This window comes from Erinaceus europaeus, chromosome 3 (assembly GCF_950295315.1).
Source record: "Erinaceus europaeus chromosome 3, mEriEur2.1, whole genome shotgun sequence".
Classification (NCBI taxonomy): Eukaryota; Metazoa; Chordata; class Mammalia; order Eulipotyphla; family Erinaceidae; genus Erinaceus; species Erinaceus europaeus.
The window spans coordinates 152,544,723-152,564,459 of NC_080164.1; the positions used below are offsets into that span (position 1 = coordinate 152,544,723).

General features: G+C 38.0%; 1 protein-coding gene across 1 annotated transcript in view; it reads right to left on the bottom strand.

Moving 5' to 3' along the window:
- SLC30A9 (solute carrier family 30 member 9) overlaps nt 1–19,737 on the bottom strand; it is a 60,116-nt gene that overhangs the window by 31,116 nt on the left and 9,263 nt on the right. The window contains exons 2-6 of the mRNA XM_016189955.2: nt 18,228–18,395; nt 9,630–9,692; nt 7,938–8,037; nt 3,788–3,880; nt 2,635–2,717 (exon numbers count right to left, since the gene is read on the bottom strand). Of these exons, the coding sequence (XP_016045441.1) occupies nt 2,635–2,717; nt 3,788–3,880; nt 7,938–8,037; nt 9,630–9,692; nt 18,228–18,395 (507 nt within the window). The remainder of the gene's footprint in view (nt 1–2,634; nt 2,718–3,787; nt 3,881–7,937; nt 8,038–9,629; nt 9,693–18,227; nt 18,396–19,737) is intronic.

Consider the following 19,737-nt stretch of genomic DNA (forward strand, 5'->3'; position numbering starts at 1 on the left):
TTGAGAAAATCTTATTCCGGAAAAAAAAAAAAATTGAATTTTGGCCCTGAGCTTAAGAAAGTGCACTAAAATGTTTAAGTCATTTAACTGCTATGTAGCAGGACAAATAGAACAGGGATAATGGTTAAGTGCACAAGAATGAATAAATTAATACTACTAGCTCAGCAAGTGACAGATATTAAATATTTTCTGCAAAATTACCTGCTGATGTCTGATGAATAGACTTTAAGCATCTTACAATTTCACAAGCTCAGTAAATCTCTCCAACAAAAAGCTCTTTTCTGTACTACACATATTTTTACCATTATCTATAAGACACCTTAACAGATTCCACTTTAGATTTTATGGCTAAATATTCCCACATCTTTGAAAATATTTTTGCCTGTAGCTGTTCTATGCAGACTATTTACAAAGAATTCACTTCATGCACTTATAACTCATTAGTGTCTCCTCAAGTAAACAAAGACCAACTAGACCGGTAATGTCTGTTAACTTAGAGAAATGAGTAAAACTACTCCAAATCATGTCTCTTGGGTTTTTTTTGTTTGTTTATTTACTTTAATAAGCAATGTTGCTATCAAAGTCTTCAAGTCTTCAAATCACTACTACTGTCTAATAAAGCTGGAAATGTGCCAGCTCCTCCAACTGCTCTACTTATTTCAGTTACCTCATCCTTCTAAGTAACTCAAAAACTTTCCTTGCTTAGCTAGCAAACACTCCACCCAGAAGCTACAATTGTAATTGCAATCACATTTTCAGTTTTGTGGAAAATTGTACTATAACATCTCACATAAAAATCTGTTCCAAGCCATTTTTTACATGTGGTTAATAGTGATTTACAAGATTATGAGATTACAGGGCATAAAGCTGAGGAGATAGTATAATAGTAATGCAAAAGACTTTACGCCTGAGGCTCCAAGGTCCCAGGTTCAATCCCAAGAAACACCATAAGCAGAGATGAGCAATGTTCTGGTCTTTCTCTTTATATCTTTCTCATTAAAACTAATTTAAATGTTAAATATATCTATTATATATATATGGTGTAGTTTCACACTGCACCCACCACCAAAGTGCTGTGCCTCCCAATGACAGCCACCATAGCTCTCAGAGTCTTAGAGATGGTTTGTTTGCTTGTTGTTTTTTTTTTTTTTTTAAATCCCTTTATTTTTATTTATTATTGAATAGTCGGAGAAAAATTGAGAGGGGAGGGGGAGATAGAAAGGGAAAAAGACAGAGAAACACTTGCAGCCCTATTTCACCACTCGTAAAGTTTTCCCCCTGCAGGTGAGGGCCAGGGACTTGAACCCAGATCCTTGAGCATTGTAATACGTGTCCTTAACCAGGTGTGCAACCACCTGGCCTATTTTATTTTTATTTTACTGCAAGTCTATGTGTATTAGTTCTCTAAATTTCACATATGAGTGAAAGCATCTGTTAGTTATCTTTCATCTCTTATTTTGTTAGGCATAATCATCTCCAGTTCCATCCATTTTGTGCCAAAGGACAAAATATCATCTTTTTTAATGCAGATGAGTATTTCATAGACTATATATCCATAACTTCTTTATTCAGTCATCTGTCAACAAGCATTCAATATTCCATTTTTAATGTTCTAATTTATCTAACCATGCCTTCAGGTCAGTCTGGAATACTGTAGTGAGTCTGGTAATGTCAATACTTACTGCACTCTTTTAACTCTTATATTAGTGCACAACAAACACAGTGAAATCTAATTCAATAAGAAAATAACCATAGCTAAACTGTGTCTTGAAATCACTGACCAAGTAGGTATGCATTGTTACTCAAAAAGAAAGTTTCATATAAAGCAAAACATAAGGGACTGAAAACACTGCTTATTGTAAATATGTTACTGCAATTAGTACAGCATTGCGGAACAGTGTAAGTACGGGATAGTCACTTATGGTCACTGTTGGAACTACTCCATCATGAGCTCCCTCTCCAAAACCCCTACATAGCATGTAATTTTCTATCTTGTTTTGTTTTGTTGTTGATTTAAGGGTTTCACTAACCTAAGCTGACTTTCTTAATAGAGTGAGGTGGGGGACTGGGTTGTGGCATACTTGGCTGACTACACAGTGTGCAGGGACCCAGGTTTAAGCCCTCAGTCTTCACCTGTAGGAGGAAAGCTTTCTAAGTGGTGAAACAGCACTGTAGGTGTCTCTCTTTCCTTATCTTTCCTTTCTATCTCAGTTTCTCTGTCTTTATATAAATTAAAAGTGAGGCAGAAACTATACATTACAATCTTACAATCTTGTAACCTGCTATTAATAACAACTAAAAAAATTTTTTAAAAGAGCTTAGAAAAAAATTGAGGCAGCAAGAGGTAAGAAGCCATAGAAATAATTAGGACATGTTATAATTTTCACTGTTTCATAAAAGCCACCAACAAACTTCAGTTCCTCTTGTCAGCTTTTAAAAGGCACAGAAGTGAAACCAACAAAAAATATTTGTTGCTTTTGTAAAATAACTGAATCACAAAGCAGAAATTGGTAGTTGCTAGAACAGAGCCAAAGCCAAGAGTCGTAACCACTAGGGAGTGCCAGTCATTACAGAAGCAGGTCTTACTTGCAAGTTACTTTTCAACTAACTCAGCTTTAAGTTCAATGTACTTACTTTCTCTATATTCTATTTCTGCTTCTTTACGTAGTTTTCTCTCTCTGGCAAGAGCTTCAGGACTTCCCCAAACTTCCAAAGATCTGTACATACAGACATGATCACCAACAACAGTTAAACTTAATGCTTTTATTGTAGCCATATTTAAATCAACTACTTATGAGATTCTCTTTTGAGGAAGGAGGAGGAGGAAGGAGGAGGAGGAGAGAGGAGGAAAGAGAAGGGAGGAGGAAGGAGTTGAGGAGGAGGAGGGAGGAGGAAGGAGGAGGACAGAGAAGGAGGAGGGGGAGAAGAAGGAGGAGAAGGAGGAGGAGGAAGGAGAAGGAGGGAGAAGGAAGAAGGGGAGAAGGAGAAGGAGGAGGGGGGGAGGAGGAAGGAGGAGGAGGGAGAAGGAAAAGGGGAGGAGAAGAAGGAGAAGGAGAAGGAGAAGGAGGAGGAGGAGAAGGAGGAGAAGGAGAAGGAGAAGGAAAAGGAGGAGAAGGGGAATTAACATGTGCAAGGGTATAGGCTCAAGCCCTCAGTATCCAGCCTACAGTGAGGGAAGCTTCACAAGTGGTGAAAGAGTAGTATAAGAATTTCTTTCTCAGGTGGGGGTAGACAGCAAAGTGGTTATGCAAAGAGACTCTTGTGCTTGAAGCTCTAAAGTCCCTGGTTCAATCCCGGCACTACCATAAACCAGAGCTGAGCAGTGCTCTGGTAAAAAAATAAATAAAATAAATCTTTCTCCCTATCTCCTTTTCCCTCTCAACTTCTCTGTCTGATCAAAATTTTTTTAAAAAGTTAAGAATTATTTGCATATTTAAAAATAAATAAATCTTTAAAAATAAATGGTCCTGTGGCACAGTAGATAAAGCTCTCAGGTATGAGGTCCTGAGTTCAATCCCCAGCATCACATGTACCAGAGCAATGTCTGGTTCTTTCTCTTTCTTTCTCATAAATAAATAAGTAAAATCTTAATTTAAAAACAAGGTCTTTTGGAAAAAATTATAAGACACATAGGAACTTTTCTAAATTAAATTTAAGCTGTAAGAGTAAATCCAATAGCAATTTTTATAATATATAGCAAAAAGTTCATCTAAAATGTGTGTGTATTTTTTTCTTTTTTAACCCCAAATTCAACCATATTTTTACTCTACAGGAACTGTATTCTTACTTTGTCTCCACATCTGATCTCAAATATACAGTAAAGGATTCAGTATCTTCATGGGGACTTCGCCGTCTGATTTTTCGAAGTTGTTCTAGATCACTGAAGAAAGAAATTTCTTGAGTTATTTAGACAAACTTCATATATTTTATGTATTTTAAATGACTGTTAAAAGGCAGGTTAAAGTTACGATGCTGGTTTTTTCATCTTAAAAGGCTTAAAGCAAATCCAAGAAAGGGTAGAGCATATGCCTTCCCTGCATGAGACTCGGGCATATTAAAGCACCAAAAACAAAAGTTTCACGATGACAGAGCAGTACTTTGGTACCTCCTGTTCTTTTATTAAAGATAAACAAATAATAGTAATAGTAGCAAGAGTAATAGCATAATAGTAAATTGAGTAAATGACTCAGTAGAGCATATCCTATTAACAATCCATGCTACTGCATTAAAAGATCATAGAGGGAGTCGGGCGGTAGTGCAGTGGGTTAAGTGCACGTGGCACAAAGTACAAGGACCAGGATAAGGATCCTGGTTCAAGCCCCCGGCTCCCCACCTGCAGGGGAGTTGCTTCACAGGCAATGAAGCAGATCTGCAGGTGTCTATCTTTCTCTCCCCCTCTGTCTTTCCCTCCTCTCTCCATTTCTCTCTGTCCTATCCAACAATGAATGATAATATCAATAACAACAATAACTACAACAATAAAAAAGGGCAACAAAAGAGAAAATAAATATAAATTTTTTTTTAAAAAGATCATAGAACTGTATAACTTTTTTTTTAAAGGAATGAGCCCTTGTAGTGAGTCATCCTTTATATATATATATATTTATTTATTTATTCCCTTTTGTTGCCCTTGTTGGTGTTTTTTTTATTGTTGTACTGATTGTTGTTGATGTCATCGTTGTTGGATAGATCCGAGAGAAATGGAGAGAGGAGGGGAAGACAGAGAGGGGGAGAGAAAGATAGACATCTGCAGACCTGCTTCACTGCTTGTGAAGTGACTCCCCTGCAGGTGGGGAGCCAGAGGCTCGAAACAGGATCCTTATGCCGGTCTTTGCACACATGCGCTTAACCTGATGCGCTACTGCCTGACTCCCAGAACTGTATAACTTTTAAACTGAAATTTCTATACAAATTTGGTTCAAGGACTATAAAAAAAAATGTTCTTGATTCCCAATATATAAACCATAACATAACATGTAAAGATTCAAGTCCTTCATTAGTGCTTATAACTTACCAGCTATGGATACATCACAGCAATGTCTGGTGTTATTAAAAAAAAAAAAAAAAAAAAAAAAGAAGTGGAGGGCTGGGGAGATAACATAATGGTTATCTCAAAAAGACTTTCATGACTGAGGCACCAAAGGTCCCAGGTTCAATCCCCAGCACCACCAGATGTAGAGGTCAGTTATAGGTACATACTTACATGTATGAGGCCTATATCTGATCCCTGACACATAAATGTGCAGAAAAAAATGAAAAATCAGTAAAATTTAGTTATATTTGTCTACATACAGACTGATATTTAGTGGTAATATCACTCAAAATGGATGGTTTCTGAGTGTCAATTCCATGGTATTTATCTTTCTCTTAATGTCTAGAAAAATTTTATATATATATATATATATATAATTTTTAATCAAATCAATGCTGAAAAGTATTTCCGCATTTGATCATTGATCTTCACACAGAATCTGCATGCAAGAGGTACCAGGCTCAGTCCCCAGCATCACATCTGCCAGAGCAGAAGCAGTGCTCTGATCTGTTTCTCTCTCATTTGCTTTCTCTCATGGAAACAAACAAAAAGAAAAATCAACAACCAACTACTCTAATATTAGTTAAAATATCTGCACTATGCATAAAAAAATCTGTCTTCTAGAGGTCCGGTAGATGGCACAGTGGATCAAGTACTGGACTCTTAAGCACGAGTTACTGAGTTTAAGCCCCCTTGCTTTTAATATGGTAAAGTGATGCTCTGGTTCTCTCATTTCTCTCAGTAAATAAATATTTTTAAAAGCATATGTATTCCTGCTTTCTCTTCACTGACTCACTAAATGATGTGGGTAATCATTAACATCTTTACTGTTTCCTGGCCTAGACTGTCAGAGAAAGATACCTTTAACCCACGTAAGTCACAAATCTTTAAGAAGTAAATGAAACGCTTTCTGTGACACAGAATATTAATATACATCAGTGTTACAAGTCATTATTCTCTTAATAGTTATGTAAGTTAAAAATGGATTAGAGGAATTCTTATTTCTTGACACGATATCATAGGCTATGACCATAAGGGGAAAGTGCAAAATAAAGGTAAATCATCTGATTTTTCTAAAAAGTCAAGTAATCTAGTAATCTTCCACATAAATATTGCTTCTTGGGGTGGGGGTGGGAGCACACTTGGTTAAGCACACACATTACAGTGCACAAGGACCTAGGTTCAAGCTCCTGGTCCCCACCTGCAGGGGAAAATCTTCACGAGTGGTGAAGCAGGTCTGTAGGTGTCTCTCTGTCTCTTTCCTTCTTTATCCTTCTCCCCTCTCATTTTTTCTCTGTTTCTATCTAATAGTAAAGAAATAAATGAAAATATTTTTAAAAATACTGATTCTTAAGGTCAACATACAAAGGAAGAGAAACTTTTTACTTTATCATAGATACAATATCAACAAGTAACTGACTATAACAACCAAAGATTTCAGAATAAAGAAAAATTATTTTAGACTCAACAGAACCCATAGCTGGATTTTCCACATAAAGGTAACCAAATTAAGCACTCTGCTTATACAAGCAGCAAAAAGTCAAGCATACAAATATTACTTATAATTCTGCTACATTTTAACACAACAATAAATTTTTTAATGATTTTCTTTTTTTAATTTCTTTATTGGTAAATTACTGTTTTACATTCAACAGTAAATACAATAACAATAAAAATTTTAAGGTTCTTCTTTGATACAGAGGCTTTGAAGAACTTGCATTATTTATTCTGGGGAGAGGTGCTGGAGAAAAACCCAGAGTTTCATATAAAAAAAAGCACACAGTTTCATGACCAGCCTCTTGTCATTTTTAAGAAGTTCACAGATCAACCAGGGAGTTAATTCAAAAGCAGAATACATGACCTGCATGCTTGAGGCAGTACATTTTTTCTGGGTACTACAGAAGCAGGAGTAGAACTATGCTTAACCTCTAGGCTATTTCCCTCTCTAATGAAACACACTTATCTTAAAATTAATTAATTAATTAAAGGACTGGAACTGTTTACACAATTTTGTTTAGTAAGCTAACAATTTTAACATGTTTACTTTCTAACAAAGACCCAAAACCTAGATATACACCAGTTTCTGTGAGAGAGAGCATATGTTCACACGTATGCATAAACTACTGCAAAATATATACCTGAAAGCAGAAGTACACTAGAGTTTGCAGCGAGTACCCCCCTAACACTTCCTTCTCCACTATTCCAACCTTTGGGTCCATGATTGCTCAACAATTTGTTTGGCTTTGTATGTTAACTCTCTTTTCAGCCACCAGGTTCCAGATGCCATCAGGATGCCGGCCTGGCTTCCCTGGACTGAAGACCCCACCAATGTGTCCTAGAGCTCCGCTTCCCCAGAGACACACCTTACTAGGGAAAGAGGGAGGCAGACTGGGAGTATGGACCGACCAGTCAACGCCCATGTTCAGCGGGGAAGCAATTACAGAAGCCAGACCTTCTACCTTCTGTAACCCACAATGACCCTGGGTCCATGCTCCCAGAGGGATAGAGAATGGGAAAGCTATCAGGGGAGGGGGTGGGATATGGAGATTGGGTGGTGGGAATTGTGTGTAGTTGTACCCCTCCTACCCTATGGATTTGTTAATTTATCCTTTCTTAAATAAAAAATAAATTAAAAAAAAAAAGTTAAAAAAAAACTGAATGCAATAATTCAATTTGGGCTACTAGTCCTTTGATGTATGGTTGTACTGATGTGTCAATAACTGTACTATAAACCATTAATCCCCCCAAAAAAACATTACACACACACATACGTATACTTACATATGAATTTAGGAAGGACCCATGGAAAATTTACACATGAATGATAGCAGGTAAAACATTCTTTTAAAATAAGTGTTTATTTAGACAAGAAAGAACAAACCACATTTTGAAGAAGCATCCATACCTGGATTTAAGACAGAACTCATTTATTGCTCTGACTCCAGTGATGAAATTATTCTGAGTGTACTTTGCCCCATAGTCCCTCTTCTTAAGGACTGCCTTAACTAGAATTTTAAAAATACATAAAAAAAATTTAAAATACGTACAGTGAAAGTCACACTTGAAGATTATATCCTGAGTGTTCACTAATATTTTCCCTGATACTATGTATGAACTGCTTCAGGAAAAATATCAGCCCATGTGCAGAATAGAATGAAATCACATTTGTACCCACTTAGCTTTTAGCTCCAGTTTACCTCTAACGCCTAACTTGTATGGGTATTCATTACTGATCTGTTCAAGTTCTACAAGTATAATATGAATTGCATCTAAATGAAAGTGAACTGGCACTTAGATTAAAAATTACAGGATGGCTCAGTATTTTTCAAACTCTGGGGAGAAGTTAGCATTTTATAAAGAGTAAAAATAGAACTGCTGGCAGGGTCTAGAGAACAAGTGGCAACAGCTCTGCCCAACTAAGAAGGTGGTTAGCAGCAGCTCCTGCAACAGTCTAAGAAGCAGCAAAGGAGATCAACAGTAGAGATCAGGCATTGGGGCCAAGAAAAAAGAAAAGCAGAACTGACTTAAAAGCCTCAGGGGACTCCACAAGTGGAGTTAGAAGCGAAAAGGTGTTCCTGGGGGTTCCTGGTGATCCTTAACTCCATTCTGTTGAAACATCTAGACTGACTCCCACTCATAATATCACTTCCCAGCAGGAACAGAATGAAGTGTCTTAAAGCCTGCTTTAAATTTGAAAACAAATGTTTGGAGGGGGAGTAGAAAGTAATCAAAGATCACCGAATGTAAATCAGAATAGCTAGTTTTGTGAAAATTTTTGTTTCAATTAAATATAGCTATATATGTACATACACTGAATCATTAGTGTTTCTTACCTAGGTTGAAGTCACAAAAAGTCTAGAGGCTAGGAAATGGTACATTTAGTAGAACACAAACATTAGCCCTGCAAAAGGAAGCGTGTTCAAGCCTCAATGCCCACCTGCAGTGCTGCAGGGGTCTCTCTTGTTCATCTCTATCTACCCTCTTTCAATTTCTCTTTACATATACATGGAGAGGGGGATGGAGAATTAGAAAAAAGAAAAGACCACCAGAAACAGTGGGTTCACTGTGCAGAGACACCAAGCGCCAGTGATAATCTTGGTGGCAATAAGAAGGAAGGAAGGAAGGATAAAAAGAAAGAGTGAAAGAGAAAAAGATACAAAATCTGCAATCAAAATGCAAAGTGAAAATCAGTAGAAAATTAGTTTATACAGGCCAGGCAGTAGTGCACCTGGTTAAGCACACACATTACAGTGCACAAGGACCCAGGTTCAAGTTCCTGGTCCCCAACTGCAGGGGAAAAGCTTCATAAGTGGTGAAGCAGGACCGCAGGTGATTCTCTGTCTCATTCCTTCTCTATCCCCATGCCCTTTCAATTTCTCTGTCTCTATCCAATAATAATAATTAATAGTTTATAAACATAAAAATAAATCCTAAAGTTCAATATATTTAAAGAAAAGTAAAGTGAAAAAAATAGAAGACAAAAATAAGTAAAATAAAAGTAAATGTACATATACCACTAGAATATATAAGGAGCTTAAAAAAACTAGTCATATTTTAATTTCAAAAGCCAATATAATAAAAAATAAAATGTACTTACCTCTTACTTGGAGTGGATCTTGGTTCAGAAGTGGAGCTTTAAGTTCTTCACCTATATTTTCTCCTGCAAAGTTTATTTATAAAAGTGTTTACATTGTCTCCTTCCATACAAACCTATATATCAGCTAATAATCTATTAATATATGAAAAAGGTAGTAACTATCTCATAGACCAAGTTAGATTGATTTTCGACTTAAAGATTAAACAGGAAAGCTATTAATTCCCATCTTTAAAAGATTAAGAAGAAAAACTATAAATCTTATTTCTGAAACAAAAAAAACACATTTAATAAAATTCAAGACATGTTTCAATTCTAAACATTTATATGTATACTCATTTAATTAACTTATTTATTTAATAGATAATTTAATTTATTTATTATTGGATAGAGACAGAGAGAAATTGAGAGGGGAGGGGTGACAGAGAGGGAAAGAGAAGGAGGCTGGTCAGGTGGTGTTGCATCAGGTTAAGACCACATAGTATGAAGGGGAAGGATCCCAGTTCGAGTTCACCTACATTTGCAGGAGGGTCACTTCACAAGCGGTGAAGAGAGTCTGCAGGTGTCTTTCTCACTCCCTCTTTGTCTTCCCCTCTCAATTTCTCTCTCTTACCCAAAAAAAAAAAAAAAAAAAAGGCTCTAGAACAGTGGATTCATAGTGCAGGCTCTGAACCCCAGCAATAACCCTGGAGGCCAAAAAGAAAAGAGAGAGAGAAAGAGACAGACTCCTGCAGCCCTGTAGGGACAAAGGACTTGAACCTGGATCCTTATGCACTACAATGTGTGTGCTTAACCAGGTGCACCATCAACTCATTTAATTTACACAACCCTAAAGGTATATTATTATTGCATGAAAATTAGTGAATTAAACAAATATACCATTAAGATAAATCTTAGTCACAAAATTTAGTGAAAGGGGTATACCATAAGAGAATACAGGCAGGGCAGGGGAGATGGCATAATGGTTATGCAAAAAGAATCTCATGCTTATCAGCTGGGGCCCTGATAATCAGGGAGTCCGGAGATTCCCAACAGACATGATGGGCCTAGACCTCAAATAAATCCCTCTCTCCATTGTTACCGGTCATTTCTATCAGGAACAACACAACAGACCCCATTGTGGGCCCCCTTAGGACCTTACCTAACTTGGATCAACAATAGTAGAGAATGTTCCAACCTCCAAAGGGAGGCTAAACAATATACTCTATGCTACACCTAAGGAAAATGGGTCCTGATATTGGGGCAGCTTCAAATGTTCCTACTTATTACCACAGAATGTGAGCTCAGATCCACAGGGATGCTGAGGTGACATAAATACCTAAGCTGAATATGGGCCCCAGATCACATCCAATCGATGGGGTCAATAATATTTATACACCTTTCCCATATTAGGGAGCTACTCTCTTCCCTGATCCATCATCTCCCCAGACAATAATTAGGATCCACCTGCATATAAGATTTCAGGCTCAGGCAAAACAAACAAACAAACACACAAACACACTAGTATAGCCACAGGCCTTTTGGAATATAACTAAAATATGCCTACTAGCTATCTACAAAATAAAGGACACCTCCCCACCACCACTCTTCATCTGCACTATTCCAGCCCTTAGGTCCATGATTGGTCAACAATTTGTTTGGCTTTGTATGTTAACTCTCTTTTCAACCTCCAGGTTCCAGATGTTAGCATCATGCCAACCAGACTTCTCTGGGCAGACAACTGCACCAATATGTCCTGGAGCTCCACTTCCCCAGAGCCCCACCCTACTAGGGAAAGAGAGAGGCTGGCTGGGAGTATGGATCAACCTGCCAATGCCCATGTTCAGTGGGGAAGCAATTACAGAAGCCAGACCTTCCACCTTCTGCATCCCACAATGACCTTGGGTCCATACTCCCAGAGGGTTAAAGAATAGGAAAGCTATCAGGGGAGGGGATGGGATACAGAGAACTGGTGGTGGAAATTGTGTGGAGTTGTACCCCTCTTATCCTATGGTTTTGTCAATGTTTCCTTTTTATAAATAAAAAATTTTTTAAAGTTTAAATAATAAACTAAAAAAGAAACAAAGATGATAGAACAACAACAACAACAAAAAAAATCTCATGCTTAAGACACTGAGGTCCCAGGTTCAATCCCATGCACCAACATAAGCCAGAGCTGACTAGTGCTCAAGAAAGGAAGGAAGGAAGGAAAATGCAGACGTAAGTTAACTATAAAGCACAGAAAAATAAACAACTAGAGAGAGATACAAATCTCTAAATCTACTATTTAGACATTTGTATCTATTAAATAAAATCTTTTTTTTTTTCCAAACTAAAAGACCAAAACACAAAATTGAGGGTTGTCAGCATGAGATCACTGGAATCACTCATCCATGGGGCCCGAGTGCCATAAGAGGAAAAATAGGGAATAAACAGCAAAAATATTTACATACATTTTTTTTTTTACTGTGCTTAGTTTTTTAGTGAAAATCATTAGGAAAATGGATAAAAAATGGTGTATTAGTTTACTATCTAAAACATGTTTAATGTCTAAAAAGAGATTACTTACCAATCTTAGGTTATGATATATTAATATAGGGTTACAAAAGTTTTATTCAATTAATAACTAGAGGTTTTAATATTTGATATTGAACTCTTTTTTAAAAATATTTATTTATCAATTTCCTTCTGTTGCCCTTGTTGTTTTATTGTTGTAGTTACTATTGTTGTCATCGTTGGATAGGGCAGAGAGAAATGGAGAGAGGAGGGGAGGACAGAGAGGGGGATAGAAAGATAAGACACTTGCAGAACTGCTTCACTGTCCGTGATGTGACTTCCCTGCAGGTGGGGAGCCGGGGGCTCGAACTGGGATCCTTCTGTGGATCCTTATGAGCTTTGCCCGCTCGCTACCGCCTGACTCCCATTGATACTGAACTCTTTTAATTAACATGACTTTATTTCATCTAGTTACACAGAAAGCAAATTCTAAACTATCTTTATAGAATCCAAGTGTTAATTTCTTAGATTTTTTGCTTGGGGGGGTCTAGAAAGCAGGGCAGAGAAGAGTAAATATGTTTCCTTTCTTTTCCTCTCCCTCCCTTTTCCTTGCCCTTCTTCCCAGGAATTCTCCCATTCTTTTCCTTTGCTCAGCTCTGACTTACAGCTGTGTGGAGAGGCTGAACCTAGAACGTTGGAGCCTCAGGAATTAAAGTCTTTTTGTATAACCATTCCCCTACCTGAAATAATGGACTTGTAACACTCATCCAATGTTTGAACAACTGAAATAAAAAGATCCAGAGACAGTTCCCCTTTTAACAATGATCAAAGTCATTCACCAAATCATATTAAATGAATATTGCTAAGAATTTTGCGGACATTCTCTTCACTGCAAATAGTCTACACATACTGGTTATGTTAAGAATTAAAAACAAGAAATGCTAGGGGATGGCTCCAACACAGGTTTAAATATCTGTTTTCCACACCAACATCTTTATAAACTTACATGGCACTACTAGAGTAGAATTCTGATTTCAGTAAATAACCAGGTATTCTACCCATGAATATATCTCGTAGACATTTTGTTTAAAGCTTAAGCCCTGGCTGTTTGCCACACATCTGCTGTGATTAGCAAAATTAAAACTAATTTTACTAAAATTTAAAATATCTAAATGCTCCTTATAAACTTAAGGATTCTTTAGCAAGTCTCTGCATCTTACTGCATCTTAATGAGCCGCTCCTGACTCTATCATGTGATTTGAATTATTCAAAAGTCAATCTCAAACACTTAAATACACAAATTATCTTTCAATCAAGCAATTACTTGCTGTCTAGTTGATGGCTAACAAGTTCTTATTTGGCCTAAGCCAATCCTAAAAAATTGAGGTCAAAAATCAATAATACACAATAAATGCCTAGTTTTAAAATAATAATAAGCTAGCATTTTTATTTTAGTCAGCAGAGGGGAAAAATAACCTAGTAATGAATTTTAATTTCAAATATTTTGTTATTTAAAAAAATGTATTATCTTTAATCTTTACCTATTTATTGGATAGAGGCAGTCAGAAATCAAGAGGGAACGGGGTGACAGACAGGGAGAGAGAAAAGAGACAGCTGCAACACTGCTTCACGACTTGGAAAGCTTTCCCCCTTCAGGTGGGGACTGGGGGATTGAACTTGGGTCCTTACGCACTGTAATGTGCACTCTACCAGGTGTGCTACCACCTGGTCCCTGAGATATTTTGTACAATGGAACCAATATGAAATATTTTTGTATGGGTCTGTCACCTCCGAAAAGCATTAATACCATATGTTACCCTTCATGACATTAGCCCATCACCTGTTTCTTCTGCTACTTCTATGCTCTAGGAAATATGCACATTTCTGGAACCCAGATACTTACTAAACTTTCCACCTCTTTACCCTCTAACATCAAACTCAATCAAAATTTAATTCAGCAATTTTCCACCACCACACAGAAAAGAAATGTGCTAAAACTGCACAGTAAACCTAAACTTAAGGTGGAACTTAGGGAAAAGGATGAAGATGAGGCATTATAAAAACCAACACAGTTTTCTCAAGGAATCTGTAAAATCCTTTGTATGAACTGACTCGAAGAGACATATACACCTCTAATGTTTATAGCTGCATTATTCACAATAGCCAAAGAGTAGAAGTGGTCTAAATGTCCATGAACAGATGACTAGACAAACAAGTTATGGGATATACACTCCATGGAATACTACTTTGCAATCAAAAAAGATGATATTGTGTCCTTTGGGACAATACGGACAGAACTAGAGGTGATTTTGATTAGTGAAATAAAGGAATGAAAGGCAGTGACTGAAGTTGAGAGAGAGAGAGAGAACACAAGTAAACTGTCTCTGACTCTGTGAGAACTATGGTGGTGGTTGTTGGGAAGGTGGAGGCACAGAACTTTGGTAGCAGGTGTGTTGTGGGACTATACCCTATACCCTTACAATCTCGTAAACCATTATTAATCACAAATAGAAAATGGTTTAAAAAAATTGTGAAAAAACAAAAAAGATAGTCTGAAATGTTTATTCTTCTGCAAACATTTTTCTCTTAACATTACATTGCTCAGTTCTTTTTTTCCCTTCTTCTTTCTTTTCCTCCCATGACCCGGGCTGCTCCTCCACAGGTTTTCTGTATTAGCTCCTCTTGGCGCTCCTGCCCCTTCACATCTGGATAGTCTGTGCTAGGTGATCTTATCTCCTCACTCTCAACCACCTCCCTGTACTGGCTTAGACATGCACCATCCCTGGGCAGAGCTGGTAACTTCTTTTTTTTTTTAATTAAAAAAACAATTTTAATATATATATTTATTTTCCCTTTTATTGCCCTTGTTGTTTTGTTATTGTTGTTGTTGTTATTGTTGTTATTGATGTCGTTGTTGTTGGATAGGACACAGAGAAATGGAGAGAGGAGGGGAAGACAGAGACGGGGAGAGAAAGATAGACACCTGCAGACCTGCTTCACCGCCTGTGAAGGGACTCCCCTGCAGGTGGGGAGCCGGGGGCTCAAACCAGGATCCTTAAGCCGGTCCTTGCACTTTGCACCACCTGCGCTTAACCCACTGCACCGCCCACTCCCAGAGCTGGTAACTTCTAAATCGCTATCCTCAGGTTAGAACTCTATTCATTTACAAATGCTTATTAAACACCACTATGTGCAAGTCACGTATCTAGGCATGAACTTCCTTCTGTCACAGGGCTTGCAAACAAATACATGAAAAAATACTTTATTATGTTTTAAATTTTTACAATTTATATCAGTCATGATTATATAATTTAGATTAGATGTGGTTAATATTTATTTATTAATACTCTACATTGAGGGATTACTAAAGAATGGCTTTTGCAATGCTAACATTAACTAAGATGTAAATAAACAGCCTTGGAGATTGAACAGCTGGTAGAGTCTGACTTGCAAGCAGGAGGTCCTAGTTCAATCCCCAGCATCCTATATGCCAGAGTATTGCTTTGTGTTTTTCTTTCTCTCCCTCTTCCTCACTAATAAATAAATATTCTTTAAATATGTAAATAACCAGAAGGTATTAGCCTTGTGATGAAAGGCACTTTGGAAAAAAAAAGGCAACTAGAATAAAGCTTCATAACAAGAAAAAGATTTGCATTTCTTTTTTTTTTTCCCTCCAGGATTATTGCTGGGCTCCGTGCCTGCACCATGAATCCACGCCTCCTGGAGGCCATTCCCCCCGCCCCCCTTTGTTTCCCTTGTTGTAGCCTCGTTGTGGTTATTATTATTACCATTGTTGATGTTGTTCGTTGTTGAATAGGACAGAGAGAAATGGAGAGAGGAGGGGAAGACAGAGAGGGGGAGAGAAAGATGGGAGAGAAAGATAGACACCTGCAGACCTGCTTCACCGCTTGTGAAGCGACTCCCCTGCAGGTGGGGAGGCGGGGGCTAGAACGGAGATCCTTATGCCGGTCGCTGGGCTTTGCATCACGTGCGCTCAACCCACTGCGCCGCCACCGCCCGACCCCCAAAGATTTGCATTTCTAAGGGCCAGAAAGAGTATGGTATCAGTAAATAATAGAGCAGAAGCAGACCGACCAGGCAGAAGGCTATTACAGTAACTCAGTCAACAAGTGATGTGTCTCAGAACACAACAGTACTTTATCCAATCACCTAGGTAGACACTTACAATTCAGATTCCCAAGACTCAGGCATTAACTTCACTTCCAAGTAACTCCCAGGTTTGTTAGCCATGATATTAGAAGTCAATGACATTATCTGCATAATTGCCCAGGAATTGTCCTTTCCTTACTCTCTCCTTCCTTTCCCCTGATTCAACCACCAAGTCCTAATTATTCAGTTAATCTCCTTAAGTTCTTAAAAGAAAAAAGAAAAAAAAATCACTGCTACTAGCCTACACTGGACACAACTTGTACGACTTTCTTTTTTTAATATTCATTTATTTTTTTAATTCTTTTTTTGTTATATTTTTTATTTTTATTTATCTTTAATTTATTTATTCCCTTTTGTTGCCCTTGTTGTTTTTTTATTGTTGTAGTTATTGTTGTTGTTGTCGTCGTTGTTGGATAGGACAGAGAGAAATGGAGAGAGGAGGGGAAGACAGAGAGGAGGAGAGAAAGATAGACACCTGCAGACCTGCTTCACCGCCTGTGAAGCGACTCCCCTGCAGGTGGGGAGCCGGGTTCAAACCGGGATCCTTATGCCGGTCCTTGTGCTTTGCGCCACCTGCGCTTAACCCGCTGCGCTACAGCCCGACTCCCTAATATTTATTTTTTATTTATTCCCTTTTGTTGCCCTTGTTGTTTTATTGTTGTAGTTATTATTGTTGTCGTTGTTGTTGGATAGGACAGAGAGAAATGGAGAGAGGAGGGGAAGACAGAGAGGAGGAGAGAAAGATAGACACCTGCAGACCTGCTTCACTGCCTGTGAAGCGACTCCCCTGCAGGTGGGGAGCCGGGGGCTCGAACCAGGATCCTTCTCCTTGCACTTTGCACCACCTGCGCTTAACCCGCTGGGCTATAGCCCGACTCCCTGTACAACTTTCAGTCTTCCTCCTTTGCAAATTGTTTTCAGGTAGAAAGGAGGCCATAATTATGGTAAGGATAAAAAGTATGAAATATGAAACAAACATATAGATAGCATAAAGGCTCAAAGTCAAAATTGATCTTAAAAATGAAAAAAAAAATGGACAAAGCTCCAGCAAGATTACTCAAAAAATAAGACAAACATAGTTGGGAATGAAAAAGGAATACAACTGACTACATATGCTACACATACTATTAAGCTTTTCATAACAGAATACCATGAGGGGCCGGGCTCTGGTGCACCACCAGGTTAAGTACACATAGTTTGAGGTACAACCTGCTCAAGGATCCTCGTTCGAGCCCTTGACTCCTCACCTGCAAGGGAGTCGCTTCACAAGTGGTGAAGTAGGGCTGCAGGTCTCTCTCTCTCTCTCTCTCTCTCTCTCTTCCCCTCCCCTCTCAATTTCTTTCTGTCCTATCCAAAAAAAAAAGAAAAAATGGCCACAGGAGCTGTGGATTCCTAGTGCAGGCACCAAGGCCCAGAGATAACCCTGGAGGCAAAAAAAAAAAAAAAAGAGAGAGAGAGAGAGAGAATACCATGAACTTTGTACCAATAAATTAAATTTTCAGTTTCAGTAGACAGATTGTTGGAGAACAGAACAGCAAAACTGAGCCAAAAAGAAACAGCAATTTTAAAAGGTCTTATTAAGTTTGATGATATATCCCCCCCCCCTTGAAAAGTACTAGCCCAAGGGGCCAGGTGGCGGTGCACCTGTAGAGCACACACATTAAGGGCTAGTCCTGTTTTACAGTCCATTTATTTACCAGAGCGCTGCTCAGCTCTGGCTTATGGGGGGCCGGGGGGGTGGGGGGTGGGGGGTGGGGGGGGGAATTGAACCTGAGACTTCAGAGCCTCAGGCATGAGAATCTCTTTGCATAACCATTATGCTGTCTACTACCCATCCCCACCCCACGCCACCCCCCATTCGTTTTACAGTTCTATCAAGCATTCCAGGAACAAATAATCTTATGCAAACTATTCCAGTATACAGGAGAAAAAGTAATTTAAAACATGTATACATACCTGCTTTATCAAGTAATGATACTTTTTCCACTCTGAGAGTTTGTGATCCTTGTTTGTCTTTGTGAACATCTGTGGAGTACAACTTGACGGGATTTGATGGACAGATGTGTGGGTGACTGTAGGGGACCATATTTGAAAAGCTCCCAAATGTCACTAAATTCTGCCATTCTAAGACAAAAAGCAAAGCAAAAAAAAAATAAATAAAAACAAGAAATTAATTTCAAACGAACTCAGTAAGGATTTTCACAGCCCCTAGAGTTAGAATAGTTTTACATACAAGGGCAACAAAAGGGAATAGATAAATAAATATTAAAAAAAAAAAAAAGAGGAAGTCGGGGTAGCACAGTGGGTTAAGCACACATGGTGCAAAGTGCAAGGACCAGTGAAAGGATCCCGGTTCAAGCCCCCCGCTCCCCACCTGCAGGGGCATCGATTCACAGGTGGTGAAGCAGGTCTGCAGGTGTCTTTCTGTCCCCATCTCTGTCTTCCCCTCCTCTCTCCATTTCTCTTTATCCTATCTAACAACAACGATATGAATAACAACAACAATAATTACTACAACAATGAAAAACAAGGGCAAAAAAAAGGGAAAATAAGTAAACAAATATAAAAAAAAATAAAATAAAATAAAAGAGGAAAAAAAAGAATAGTTTTACATAACAAAAAACTTTGACACTGTTAGTCAAATGCACAAGGGCAAGTCACTCTCAAAAAACAAGGTCTTTCAAGTCACCCCTTGTGTGTGCAGCCTATACTTCATACAGAAAAAGAAAAAAATTAGAATCATGTCCCTATTTTCCCTAATTTGTAGATTTGGACACTTTGAAAGCATATATAAAGTCAAATAGTCATCTTAGATATCATTCTAAAATACAGTTAGCAAATATCAGTGACTATTTCATATGCTGTTAAAAAAATGTTGACATACTGTTAGTTCCTAGCACCACCATAAGTCAGAGCTGAGCAGTGCTCTGGCCTTTCTCTCTCTCACTAAAATAAAATAATTTTTTTTTAAAGCTGACATGTTGTAGTATACTTTTCAGAATTAAAAAGCTCTTGGGGTGTGGAAAGGTGGGAGGGTGTCAGAAAGGTTTCCTACTAAAAATTACCCTGTATCTTCCTTCTACTAGCTGGAGATATTTCCCCCTTTCATTTCACCATCAATAATAAGTGAATTACATTCATCAACCATTCATATGTCACTGATCAGATAATTAGATCAACATTTAGTGCAAAATTCCTCAGTATATGGGAATTTTAATTGATGGAAGAATAGAAGACTATGAAACACTTCAGCTGCATATGAGTTGACCGGGCTTTGGAGAGCTGGAATAAAAAGAGAAACTGCATTACACAGTTCTAATGAAGCGGCACAAAAATCTGTCTCGACTCTCAAGTGCCCTTCTCTCTCTCTCTCTCTCTCTCTCGCTTTTTTTTTTAACAATTGATTGTTTAGAGCCCCAAAACCAAGTCAATCTGTATATATTTTTTTCTAAATTTGTAGGTGAAA